At 46.2% G+C, this 13,539-nt stretch overlaps 1 protein-coding gene and 1 pseudogene across 1 annotated transcript; both read right to left on the reverse strand.

Moving 5' to 3' along the window:
* Positions 1-339: 339 nt before the first annotated feature.
* On the reverse strand, positions 340-1,852 carry LOC103668289 (annotated as a pseudogene).
* An 8,099-nt stretch (positions 1,853-9,951) lies between these two features.
* MAGEB3 (MAGE family member B3) lies at positions 9,952-11,001 on the reverse strand. Its single transcript, XM_008696500.1, has one exon. The coding sequence runs from the start codon at positions 10,999-11,001 to the stop codon at positions 9,952-9,954; it is 1,050 nt and encodes a 349-aa protein (XP_008694722.1).
* Between the last annotated feature and the right edge of the window lie 2,538 nt (positions 11,002-13,539).

Consider the following 13,539-nt stretch of genomic DNA (forward strand, 5'->3'; position numbering starts at 1 on the left):
GTGATGGGTATTAAGGAGGGCACGTATTGCATGGAGCACTGGGTATTATATGCAAACAATGAATCACGGAACACAACATCAAAAACTAATGATGTACTGTACGGTGACATATCATAATAAAAAAATTTTTTTAACTTAAAAAAATAAAAGCATTTCATATTTTATCCAAAATAAATAAATAAATAAAATGGTAATGGGATAAATCCATTAAAAAAAAGGAAAGGCATTTAAAATAGGAAGAAAAAGATACACCTCTAATTTATACATTGTACAGAAATACAAGTATGTTACACATTGTGTTCCTTTGAACCCCACCTGGGCCCTCCACTAGTTAGCCGATTAACTGCCTTTGTTAACCACAAAGCGAAGAATGTGCCTCAGCCCTCTCTGGGGAAGAAAGGAGCAGCTGGACTGTGTAGGTGCACCGGCCTTGGTAGTAGAGGCAGCCCCAGCTGCGGCTCTGGCTTGGGCTCTCTCCTCATCTCGCAGAGCCTCTTCATAATGGCACGGGAAGGCCATGACCTTAGCAAAAGCTCTAGGACTCTCATCTTGCTGGTCTCAGCGTGGGCTCTTGGGCTCCACAGGAAGTCGTAGCGTGGAGGATCACTGTTGGCCACCTGGCGGTACTGCAGGTACCTTTCCTGTTCCAAGTCTTCCGTGATGAAATTCCTGGGTTCTCCAAAGATTAAATGCCTCATCTCAACACAGATTCCCAAACACGTTTAGGAATTCCCAGATGTCCTCCTCAGAGATGCAGTTGCCATTCAAGATCACACCCAGGAGAGGCATGAGAAGCTCATTCTTAGGAAATCCCCAGCCACTGCTCACACTGCCATCACTGGTGAAGCCTAGGCCACTGATGAGGGTATAGGAGTGACCAGCGGGCTTGACTTCCTTTAATTCTAGGCCAAAGACCAGCTCCATGCACTCAAAGTTCCTCCTGAGGATCTCAGGGAAGTGCTCCCTGTACCTTTTGTTGACGACCGTCAGCAGTGCTGCCTGTATAATGGCGCCCTCACTGCATGCTTCTCCAGCAGGAACTGTGCTGACACGCTCACCATCCTGGTTAGGGAATGTTTCAGTGAGCTCTCAGCGGAGGTTGGGGCTTCAGAGCAACTTGCACTTTCTCATCTTGGCTCCTGACACCTTGTTCAGACCAGATGCATGAAACAGCTGCAGAAGTAATGATCGTGGGTGGGGATCTCTGAGGCTCCTAGCAATGCCAACAATAAGGCAATCTGAGGGAGCATCCCTGAAACAGAGGAGGAGAGGGGGGACTCTTTGCTGCAGTGGCCTAAGCCCCCTCGAGATCTTGGGTCTTACCTCAGGCCTAGTGGCATTTCTTGTGTTGTTGAACTTACTCTTCTGAGACTGAGGAATGATGACTCCATGGTCATGAACAGCAGACCGGACAGTGGATGATGAGGTCACCTGGGGAAGGGACAATGAGATGGTGTGTGAACCTACAGCAGGGACATTCCACCTTTGCTTTAACCTCTGCAGGTTTTCTTGAGGACATTCTCTAGGAACCTACAAGGCTCTTGTTCTAGTCAGCCTGCTCTGAGAAGCTACTGGAGACAGAGTGAGTCATAGGCTACAGCTTGCCAGCTCTGTCCTTTACTGACTAGTGTGACAGCATGGCTGGCAGTGGGGCCATATGTGTTCTAAGGTGGCAAGGGATCCTCTATGTTTACCTTCAAAATTATAATAACTTTTGGCAAGGCTTCTAACCTTATCTCTCTGCTACACTAAAATTGATATCTTAAAGCTCCCTGGGACCTTAGCCCACCACCCTTACCAGGAGACACTCAGTGCTTGTAGCTCTCTGTGGGGACCTCTCTGTATTAGGCATGCTGGGTCTTAAGTATCCATTCAGGGTCCTCATTTGGACACCACACAGGGTTGTGGACTGCTGCCCCCCACACCTTCTGCTGACTGGTGACTGGACCCTCAGACTAAGGATCTCACCTCCTCTAGATCTGATATAAAAAGTGATGAAAGAAATACTTGATAAGCTAGACTTCATTAGAATTAAAGCTTCTTCCCTCCAAAAAATCACCAAGAAAATAAGAAGATCAGCCACAGACTGGGAGAAAATGTTTGCAAAGGACATATCTGATGAAGGCCATTGGCCAAAATAAACAAAGAACACTTAAAAGTCAACAAGAAGAAAACCAACAACCCAATCAAAAAATGGGCAAAATATATGAACAGACACCTCATCAAGGAGGATATATAGATGGCAAATAAGCATATGAAAAGATGCTAAGCATCATACATCACGAGAAAGTTGCAAATTAAAATAAAAATGAAATGCCACTGCATGCCTTTTAGAATGCCAAAATTCAAAGCACTGACAACAGCAAATACTGGTGAGGATATGGAGCAATAAGAACTCTCATTCATTGCTGGTGGGGATGCAAAATGGTACAGTCACTTTGCAAACACAGTTTGGCAATTTCTTATTACACTAAACATATTCTACACCATTGGCGGGAATATAAATTGGTATAGCCACTTGGAAAACAGTATGGAGGTTCCTCAAAAAATTAAAAATAGAACTACCATATGATTCAGCAAACCTACTTCTGGGTATATATCCAGAGGAATTGAAATCGGGATTTTGAAGATATATCTGCACTCTCATGTCCGTTGCAGTGTTATTCACAATAGCTAAGACATATAGCTAAGCAGCCTAAATGTCTATTGATGGACAGATGGATAAAGAAAGGGTGAAACATACATACAATGGAATATCATTCACCTTTAACAAGGAGGAAACCTTGCCAGTTGCAACAGTATAGAGGACATTATGCTAAGTGAAATAGAGCTGACAGAGAAGGGCGAATCATGATACCATTTATATGAGGAATCTAAAATAGACTCACAGCAGCAGAGAGTGGAATGGTGGTTGCCAGGGGCTAGGAGGAGGGGGAAATGGAGGGGTATTAATTAACGTTTACAAAGTTTCAGTTATACAAGACAAATCCTAGAGGTCTACTGGACAGCATAGAGCCTATAGTTAACAATACTGTATTGTATACTTAAAATTTTGCTAAAAAGATAGATCTTATAGGGAATGTACTTATAACACATAAATAAATAAGGCAGGAGGAAACTTCTGGAGGTGATGGATATTTTCATAACATAAACTGTGGTGACAGTTTCATGGGTGCATACTTATCTACAAACTCATCAATTTATGTACATCGACTATGTACAGCTTTTGGTCTGCCAATTGTACCTCAATAAAGTGGATTTAAAAAAAGCCTGACTAAACATACTATATGAGCTGGTGATGATGCTTCTTGGTATTTACCCGAATGAGTTGAAAACTTATATCCTCAAAAAACCTTCACATGGATGTTTCTAGCATCTTTATTCATAGCTGAACTTGAAAGCAACCAAGATGTCCTTCAGCAGGTACATGGATAAATAAACTATGACATCCCAACCTTGTTTTACTGTGCTTCACTTTACCGCACTTTGCACATATTGCATTTATTACAAATTGAAGGTTCGTGGCAGCCCGGCACCAAGAAAGTCTCTTGGTGCCATTTTTCCAAAACCATGTGCCCACTTTGTGTCTCTGTGTCACATTTTGGTAATTCTTACAATATTTCAAACTTTTGCGCTATTATTGTATTGGTTATGGTGATCCGTAACCAGTGATCTGTGATGTTACTATTGTAATTGTTTTGGGGCATCACAAATTGCACCCATATAAGATGGTGAGCTTAGCTGATAATGCTGTGTGTGTTCTGACTGCTCCACTGACCAGCTGTTCCCCAGCTCTTTCCCTCTTTTAGGCCTCCCTATTCCGAGACACAAAAATGTTGAAACGAGGCCACTTAATAACCCTGCAGTGGCCTCTAAGTGTTCAAGTGATAGGAAGAGTCCTACATCTCTCAGTTTAAATCAAAAGCTAGAAATGATTAAGCATACTGAGAAAGGCATGTCCAAAGCCGGGAAGGCCAAAAGCTAGGCCTCTTGCACCAAACAGTTATCCAGGTTGTGAATGCAAAGGAAGAGTTCTTGAAGGAAATTGAAAGTGCTCCTCCAGTGAACACATGGATGATAAGAAAGCAAAACAGCCTTCTTGCTGATACGGAGAAAGTATTAGTGGTCTGGATAGAAATGAAACCAGTTACAACATTCCCTTAAGCTGAAGTCTAATCCAGAGCAAGACCCTGACTCTCAATTCTATGAAGGCTGAGAGGCGAGGAAGCCACGTAAGAAAAGTTTGAAGCCAGCAGAGGCTGTTTCGTGAGGTTTAAGGGAAAAGTTCTTTCCACAACATCATCGTGTACAGTGAGGCAGCAAGTGCTGATGGAGAAGCTGCCACAAGGTATCCGGAAGATCCAGCTAGGATCATTAATGAAGGGGGCTGCACTAAACTACATTTTCAGTGTAGACAAACAGCCTTCTTTTGGAAGAAGATGCCATCTAGGGCTTTTGTAGCTAGATAAGAGAAGTCAATGCCTGGCTTCAAAGCTCCAAAGAACAGGCTGACTCTCTTGTGAGGGGCTAATGCAGCTGGTGGCTGGAGGTTGAAACCAGTGCTCATTTCCCATCCCCCAAATCCAGGGCCCTGAAGAATGATGCTAAATCTACTCTGCCTGTGGTCTATAGAAGGAGCAACGAAGCTTGTAGGACAGGACATCTGTTTACAACATGGTTTTCTGAATATTTTATTTTATTATTTTTTTAAAGATTTTATTTAATTTATTTGACGGATAGAGAGACAGCCAGCGAGAGAGGGAACACAAGCAGGGGGAGTGGGAGAGGAAGAAGCAGGCTCCCAGCGGAGGAGCCCGATGTGGGGCTCGATCCGAGAAGGCCAGGATCATGCCCTGAGCCGAAGGCAGACGCTTAACGACTGAGCCACCCAGGCGCCCCTTCTGAATGTTTTAAACCCACTCTTGAGACCTGCTCAGAAGAAAAGATTCCTCTCAAACTATGACCACTCATTGACAGTGCGCCTGCTCGCCCAAGAGCTCTGATGCAGATGGACAATGAGGTGAGTGTTGTTTTCATGCCTGCTAACACAACATCCACTTGGCAGCCCATAAATCAAGGAGTCCTTTTGACTTCCAATTCTTATGGATTAAGAAATATATTTGGTAAGGCTATAGCTGCTATAGATAGTGATTTCTTGGATGGATCTGGGCAAAGTCGATTGAAAACCTTCTCGAAAGGATTCACCATTCTAAACGCCATGAAGAACATTCATGAGTCATAGGAATAGATCAAAATATCAGTATGAATACGAGCTTGAAAAAAGTTGATGCCAACCCTCGTTGGTGACTTTGAGGGATTCAGGCCTTCAGGAGAGGAAGTAATGGCAGATATGGCAGAGAGAGCAAGAGAACTAGACTTATGAGTGGAGCCTAAAGATGGGACTGCATCATTGCAATCTCACGATCAAACTTTAGTGGATCAGGAGTTTTTTCTAACGGATAGAAAAAAAAAAAAAAAAAAAAAAAAAAAGTAGTTCCTTGAGGAAAAACTACTCTTGGTGAAAATGCTTTAAAGGTAGCTGAAATGACAACCAAGGATTTAGAATATTACATAAACCCAGCTGATTAAGCAGCAGCAGAGTTTGAGAGGATTGACTCCAACTTGAAAGAAATTCTACTGTGGGTAAAAACTATCAAACAGCGTCACATGCCATAAAGAAATCATTTGTGTGAGGAAAAGTCAATCAATGAGGCAAACTGCAGTGTTCTCTTATTTTAAGGAATTGCCACACCACCCCAACCTTCAGCAACACGACCCTGATCAGTGGGCAGCCATCAACATCGAGGTAAGACCCTCCACCAGCAAAGAGATTATGATTCACTCAAAGCTCAGAGGATGACTAGCATTTTCTAGCAATAAAGTATTTTTTAATTAAGGTATGTATGGGGCTCAGACATTTAAGTGTCCGACTCTTGATCTGATCTCAGGGTTGTGAGATTGAGCCCCATGTCAGGCTCTGCACTGGGCATGGAGCCTGCCTGAGATTCTCTCTCTCCCTTTGCCCCTCCCCATTCTCTTCCTCTCTTAAAAAATTAAGGTATGTACATTGCTTTTTAGGCATAATACTATAACACACTTAATAGACTATAGTAGGGTATAAACAGAACTTTAATATGTACTGGAAACCAAAAAAAAAAAAAAAGAATTCCTCTGACTCACTTTATTGTGATATTCACTTTATTGCTGTGGTCTGAAACCAAACCCACAGTATGTCTGAGGTATGCCTGTATTGCTCAGTGCTAAAAAGAAATGAGCTAATCAAGCCATGGAAAGGCATGGAGGAACCCTAGATGCATATTACTAAGTGAAATAAGCCAATCTGAAAAGGCTACATACTGCATGAGTCCAACTCTCTGATATTCAGGAAAAGGCAAAACTACAGGAAAAGTAAAAAGATCGGTGGTTGCCAGGCGTTGGGGGAAGAGTGGGATGAACAGGCAGAGCATAGAGAATTTTAGGGCAGTGAAATTACTTTGCATACTGTGACAGCGGATACAAGTCATCAAAGGTTTGTCAAACCCAACAGAATGTAGCAACACCAAGAATCAACCTCATGTTAACTATGAGCTTTATGACGTGTGGATATAAGTTGAGAGACCGTAGCACACTGACCACTCTGCCAAAAGGTGCCGAAAGCGGGGAGGCTGTGTGTGTGTGTGACAGGGAAGAGGGTGGATGGGAACTCTCTGTACTTTCTGCTCAGTTTTGCTGTGAACCTAAAATTGCGCCAAAGCATGAAGTCAGTTTTTTTAAACAAGTGATGCTGGGGGCACTCAGCCTCATACCCTGCCCCTGGGGCTTTCAGTCTTGAGTGCAAGAGCAGGGCCAGACTGTTTTCCCATCTATTCAGGGACAGGTTGTGCCCTTGGTCCTCACTTGGTTTCCTTGATTTGACTCCTGGCAGGGCCTGAGGTTCCTCTCTTTCTTGGTCTGAGGACATTTCCCCAGAAAAAGGCTTATACCTCCCTGAGATCGAAAAGGAAGGGGTGAGGGTGGCCTTATTTGGCCACACCTGCCAAGGTCTCCCACAAGTGACAGCTGTGGCAGGCAGCCTGAGGCCCTATGATGGTGATCCCACTTAGGGTTCTAACTCAGTACCCTAAATCTGACTCATGTGAAGGCCCAAGACTCCTCTCTCTGCTGACCTGGGACCTCCCCACTTTTCTGTTACCACTGAGGAGGATATGAGGCCAGCCCTGCCTGACATTTATGCCTGGATCTCTCATAACAGTGTGAAGGATTCTGGGAGGCTCCACTGGTGTGGGTTAGCTGGTCCCTGAGTACTCACCTTCCTCCTGGCACACCTTAGAAATCCTACCTCTACTGACCCGAGTCAATCAACCTCAGACCAAGATCTTTCACCTTTTTGACTTGTTAAGTGGAATTCAGCTTCAGTCACATCCTTCTCTGAGAGCTGACAGAGGGTCAGGAGCCTATGGGCCACACAGTTCTGGGCGGCTGCTGTCTTCATGCCTCATTCAGAGTCCTCGCCTTTGTATGTCAGAGACTGTGAGTCCTCCCTCTAGTGACTGAGGCTGCCTTCTAAGACTCCCCTGTCCTTGAGAACCCCGAAGAATAAGTGAGGGGATGCTCAGACTGAGAAATTTGCCTGGCATGTTGCTCTTCCCAGTCCTACTATAGAGGGATCTTCATTATGGCTCCTGTTTCTTGATCAAAGGCTTCCTGGGAAAGGCTATGTCCCTGCAAACTCTTGACCATTTTCCCTAGGGCAAACCCTTCAGAGACTGGGTCCCCATCCCAGGAGTGATGTGAGATAGGAGAGCTGTAACACAAGGCAGAGACCCGGAACACATGTACCGTCAAAGGAAAAAAAAATAATCCATTTCTTCTCTTTAGCAACCAGACTTAGCTTTTTCTGTAACTTCTGTTTGAGCAGATGTAACTTTCTTTATGGAAGGGCCTATCCAAAATGATTTTGTGAGTCCCTGATCTTTTGAGGTTATCTGACTGCGGATATATCACTGAATATTATCTCTTTCTTTCCTTTATTCACACTTCTCAATTATTTTGATATGGTAATCGCTCTGGTTATGTATTCTAATCCAGTGTCTTGGGCCCAGAGTCCTTTTTAGTACCTGAGACAATTTTTGTAGTAGTGAGAAGAAAGGGGAATTAAGGAACATGAAGTTGGCCTCAGGCTGGTAGAGCAGAAGAGTGTGGGCTTCAGACTGATTCAGGCCAGGGGTGTGGTTCCAAGCCTATCACTTAGCAGCTATGTGAAATTGGGCAGAACACCAAACCCTGTGAGGCTGTCTTTTCATCTGTGAAATGGGTTTGATGGGTTCTGTCCTGGGGACTGGTAGAATGTCCATAATGCACGTAGAAGCATGTGGCACATTGCCTGGCCTCTCCTGAGCTTCAAAGGATGCCAGTTCTTACTCTGATTAATTGGTCCCCTAGAGTTTCAACTCACTATAATGAAATTTAATTTTTAATCCAGGGGATGTCAGGAACTATTCAGTGCTCTAGAACAAAGAAAACTCCATCAGACAAAATGGTGCTTAGCAAGGAACACTAAGTTAGTATTTCCCCATTCAAGGATGTCATCCAATGTCAGCATAAGGTGGACTTCCTTAGTGGATGACACAAAGCTCCTAAAACATATTTCAAGGCCCCAAAACTTACGTTCCTCTCAGCTGCCCTTCTCTCTAAACCACTGTGACTTTCATTCAACCACCAACAAAAATCTAGACCTTGCCTGGAGTTTGCGAAATGACATACGAGATAACCGAATTTGAATGATGTTTTAGTGGAGTGGGCTCGGGCTCCCCCCCCCCCCAGGGCCAAGGGTGCCAGTCCAGCGGATTCTGGGCAGCCACTCCAAGAGAGTATACCCTTTTTTCTCAGAAGCTCTCTGGAGATGATGTAAATAAAACCTCAAATTTGCACACTGTGTTCACCTGCACCGGAACAAGAGCACAGGACACGTTCCATCTCTGCCCCGGGTGACTGCTCTCTGGTTTCCCCACCATCCCAAAGTAACTGGTAAGGGCGGTTTGCCACTCTGGACTTAGTCTTTCAACTCTGAAGCCCACCATGTGAGGGTCTGGCTCCTGCTCCCTATGATCACAGCCTCCTGGAGCACCCCTCCCCCAGCCCCATGCAGCCAACTTAGAATTACCTCCCATTGAGGGACCTGCCGTCTCCGAAGGCCCAATGCTGCCTTGCTTCAGGGCACTGACACTTAACTGCTCTCATCTGGAACCACCTCTCTCCTGTTTTATCTCCTCTTTCCATGTGTCCTTTCGGTCTGTATATCGCCATTCTTCCTTATATGATAGATGTTTCTTGACTCTATAATTTTATGGTCAATGTCTCGGTCTTTTCCTCAGCTTTCCCAGTGCTAGCATGAAACCTTCTAAGAGCAGATGCTCAGGCAATGTTTGGGGAATAAATGAGCCTGTGAGCATGGGATCTAATTCAGTAAGGTTTAATTCTACATTCTTCAATTAGACAAGCACGTACTGTTATTCAGAATTTTATAAAACACAGAGCAAAAGCGATTAGGAAGCCAAATACCGACCATCTTATTTGTTACCTCTGTATCGATTCTATATATATTTTGCTGCTTTTTCATGTTTTTAAGGAAATGCATACACCAATGCCATGTTACGTTGTACCAGATTACCAAATAAGATGGAAATTTTCCCAATTTGTTTTTTTAAACAGCAACACTCTTAACTCTTAAACCCGATAAACAGTAAGTGAGACCAATGTAACTCATAAATTTAGATTATAATGCTAGGTAAGCCTTCATTTCGAAGTAACAACATTTGAAAAAGAGCAAAAAAATAAAAATGCTGATATATGTCCAAATTACCCATACAGAGCAGGAGCACAAAGGTATCATACACTGTGTTCCCTCAGTTACACCCCGCCCTCCACTGCTCGGAACATGGACTGCTCTCTTCAGCCACAATGTGAAGAATCCACCTCAACTTCATTGGGTGTGGGAGGTGCTGCTGGACACTCCTTGGAACATTCACTGGCCGTGGCATCTGTCTCAGCTCGGAGTGTAAACGTGGCTTTGACTCGCTCTTCCTCATCTCGCAGAGCCTCGTCATACCAAGAGTGGAAGGCACTGGGGACTGTATGATTAATCTTGGCCCAAAACTCTAGCACTTTCATCTTGCTGGTCTCTGCGTGGGCTCTCGAGCCCCACAGGAACTCATAGCGTGCTGGATCACTGTTGGCCACCTGGCGGTACTCCAGGTACTTAAGCTTCACCAAATCTTGGGTGATGAGCTTCTTGGGTTCCCCAAATATGAAGTGCCTCTTCCCCGCATAGACTCTCATCTTATTCAGGAACTCCCAGATGTTCTCTTCGGTGGCACAGTTGCCCTTCATGAAGATCACACCCAGGAGATTCATCAGGAGACCGGTCTTGGGAAATCCTCTGCCACGGCTTACAGTCCCATTGTTGGGGAGGTCCATCTTGCTGACGAGGATATAGGAATGCTTGGTAGAATCGACTTCCTTCAAGTCAACACCAAAAACTACTTCCAAGCTGAAAGAGACTCTTCTGAGGATCTCAAGAAAGCGATTTTTATACTTCTTATTGACAATCTTCAGCATATCGGCTTTCGTGATGGGCTTTTTCCTTTTGTACATGTGTATCAGGAACTGCACCAAAATACCCGTTGTTTTGGTTAGAGGGTCTCCTCGAGACTGCACAATGGTGAGTGAGGCTTGGGAGGAACTTGGCTTTTTCTCAGTTTTGCAGTTGGCACCTTGGTATGATCTTGTGCAAGAAACACCTGCAGACTTGGTGGCTAGGGCTCTACATGACCTAGCAGCAGGCTTCCTGTGAGTCAGAACACCAAAGGGAGATGGGGCCAAAGAGGGGAATGTTTTCTCCTTGGCTGCAGTGGCCTGAGCACTCCTCTGATGCTGGATCCCACCTCGGGCTTGGTGGCGTTTCTCACAGGTGTAGAGCTTACTCTTCTGTCCCCGAGGCATGATGACTGTGATCAGGGACAGCAGGTAGGAGTGTGGGTAAGACAGCAGGTGATCTGGGCATGAGAGAAGAGAGGATGAGAGGGAGCACCTTCCACAGGGAGAGACCACCTTGGCTTTAACCAAGGCTGCCTCTGCAGATTTCCTTGAGGGCACGGCTCTAGGAAACCACCAGGCTCCTGTTATGATCAACCTGTACTCTGAGAATCCTGTGGAAATAATTAAAGTAAGCCTCAGGCTGCAGCCTGCCAGCCCTGCGTGGTGCTTACTGGGGCTGAGAGCAGCGGTGGCAGGTTTAGTCCTTGCGGAATCCTCTCTACTCTGGAGTATGCGGATCCTTTCAGTTCACATTCAGGACTATCATATCAACTTTTGGCAAGGCCTGGGCTCCCTCCTCTGTGCTGCTCTAAATTTACATCTCAAACTCAGGTCCTCATCTTCTTGGGACCCCTGAAGAGGAACTAAAGGGGGACCTGAGGCCCATTACTGCTGCCTTGGCCCACTACTGCCACCAACTGCTGACAGTTCTGTGGGACTCTCTGTTTAGAGTCATTGGAGTTCTCAGTCCTCATTCAGTGTCCTCACCTTGGCTCTGGGTAGGGCCTGGGACACCTTCCTCTGTTGATCTGATGTCTCTCCCTTCATACAAAGGCTCTCACCAACCTGATGCCATCAAAAATAAAGTAGGGTTCACACACCCTTGACTTCAGTGCCTGGGCTCCTTAGGGCTGCAGACAAGGGGGAGCTCTCTGTTGTCTCTATTTGGGGGTGAGTACCATCACCCTTCATTCAGGGTCCTCACTCTGACTCCTGTGAAGCCCTGGGTCTCCTCTCTCTGCAGAATTGAGGCCACTCAATTAATCCAACAGCCTCACCTCTCTGGGACTCTGCAGACAGAAATGAGGGGGGGTGCCTCAGTCTAAAAAATATTCAGGGTTTTCCCAAGGCTGAGAGAAGGGTCAGGATTTATGAGACACACTTTTTAGAGCTGATGCTCTTTTAGAGTTGATGCTCTCCTCACTCAGGTCTCTGACCTTAACTACAGGTAGGACTTAGGACTCCTGTCTCCAACACACTGGTAGGACTTAGGCCTCCTGCCTCAGAGCAAATCCCTCAATTCCAAGTCCCTAGAGGGGAAAATCAGGGTCCTCCACATAGGACTACTCCCACCTAGAGCCTCCAGAAATAAGTACAGGGATGCTGCTTTCCTTAACCAGGGAGAGGTCCCTCATTAGCACTCAGGGACCTCACCTTCACTGCAGACAGGGCCTAGGTCTCCTCCATCTGTAGGACCCAGGCTATTCCCTTAGACCAAGGCCCTCCCTACCTGAGACTTTCCAGGCAGAAAGTCTGATAGCTCTCCTGGGGCCTCCTGGGGCCAACAGCCGTAGTGAGACTTAGTGGGGCCCCGTGTTTTATGGATCCGGATGGTCCGTTCAGTGCCCACGCAAGGTTCTCACCTTGCCTCCAGACTAGTCCTAAGAATTCACTCTCGGGGGGCCAGAGACCTCACCCACAGACAAATGTCCTCACTTCCTGGAAACTGAATCGGAAGTAAGGATGAGTCATATCCGGCCACAACTGCCCAGGGTCTCTAAGGGCTGAAAGCAGGGGCAGGGTTCTGTGAGACCCCACTGTTCTGGAGTCGGTGGTCCCTAGGTCCTCACTCAGGGTCTTCGTTTTGGTATCTATCAGAGGCTGGGACTCCTCCCTCCAGTAAATTCAGTTCACCAAGCTCCAAACACAGCCTTCACTTCCAGGAGCTCCTGGGGAGTTGGCGGGGGGTGGTGGTTGTCAGCGCCTGCCAAATAAAACTATCCCCGCCTGGAGCCTCCCTGAACCAAATGCCGGGGTACTGCTTTCTGTAGCCATCTCTACTGGGAAAAGATCCCCTCTTTAGCACCAAGGACCCTCCCCCGGCTCTAGTTAGGGCCTATGTTTCCTTCATCTGCAGAATCAGGGCTACTCTCTTAGACCAAGGCCTTCCTCCCTAAGACTTCCCAGGCAGAACTCAGCCTAACAGCTGTGCCAGCACCTTCCACTGCCGACCCCAGGGGCAGTACTTTGTGGGGCCACCTTTGTTATAGGAGGGGGAGTGGTCCCTTCACTTCACATTCAGGTCCTCACCTTGACTTCAGAGAAGTCCAGGGAACCCACCCTCGGCGGAACAAACGCTACGCCCAGTGGTCGAAGTCCTGGTCTCCAAAGCGGAAGTTCAGGTGAATCATATCCGGCCATGGCTGCCGGGGGCTTATGAGGGCTGACAGCAAGGACGAAGCTCTGTGGGATCACAGTGTTCTGAATTTGGTGGTCTCTAGGTCCTCACTCAGGGTCCTTACCTATCAGGCTTTAATAGATACCAAGATGAGGACCCTGAGTGAAGACCTAGGGAGTACCAAATTCAGAAGACTGCGATCCCACGAACTTCGGACTCCTCCCCCTACTGAACCAAGTCAGCCAGTCCGCAAGGCAAGCCCTCACCTTCCCGAGTCCCTAGTGAGGAGTCACGGTGCACTGCTTCCAACTACCTTTGCCTGGGGC

This window comes from Ursus maritimus, assembly GCF_017311325.1.
Source record: "Ursus maritimus isolate PB19 chromosome X unlocalized genomic scaffold, ASM1731132v1 scaffold_X1, whole genome shotgun sequence".
Lineage (NCBI taxonomy): Eukaryota > Metazoa > Chordata > Mammalia > Carnivora > Ursidae > Ursus > Ursus maritimus.

Excerpts from the sequence above, each read along its gene's own strand:
- MAGEB3 (XM_008696500.1), bottom strand. The coding sequence starts at position 11,001 with ATGCCTCGGGGACAGAAGAGTAAGCTCTACACCTGTGAGAAACGCCAC.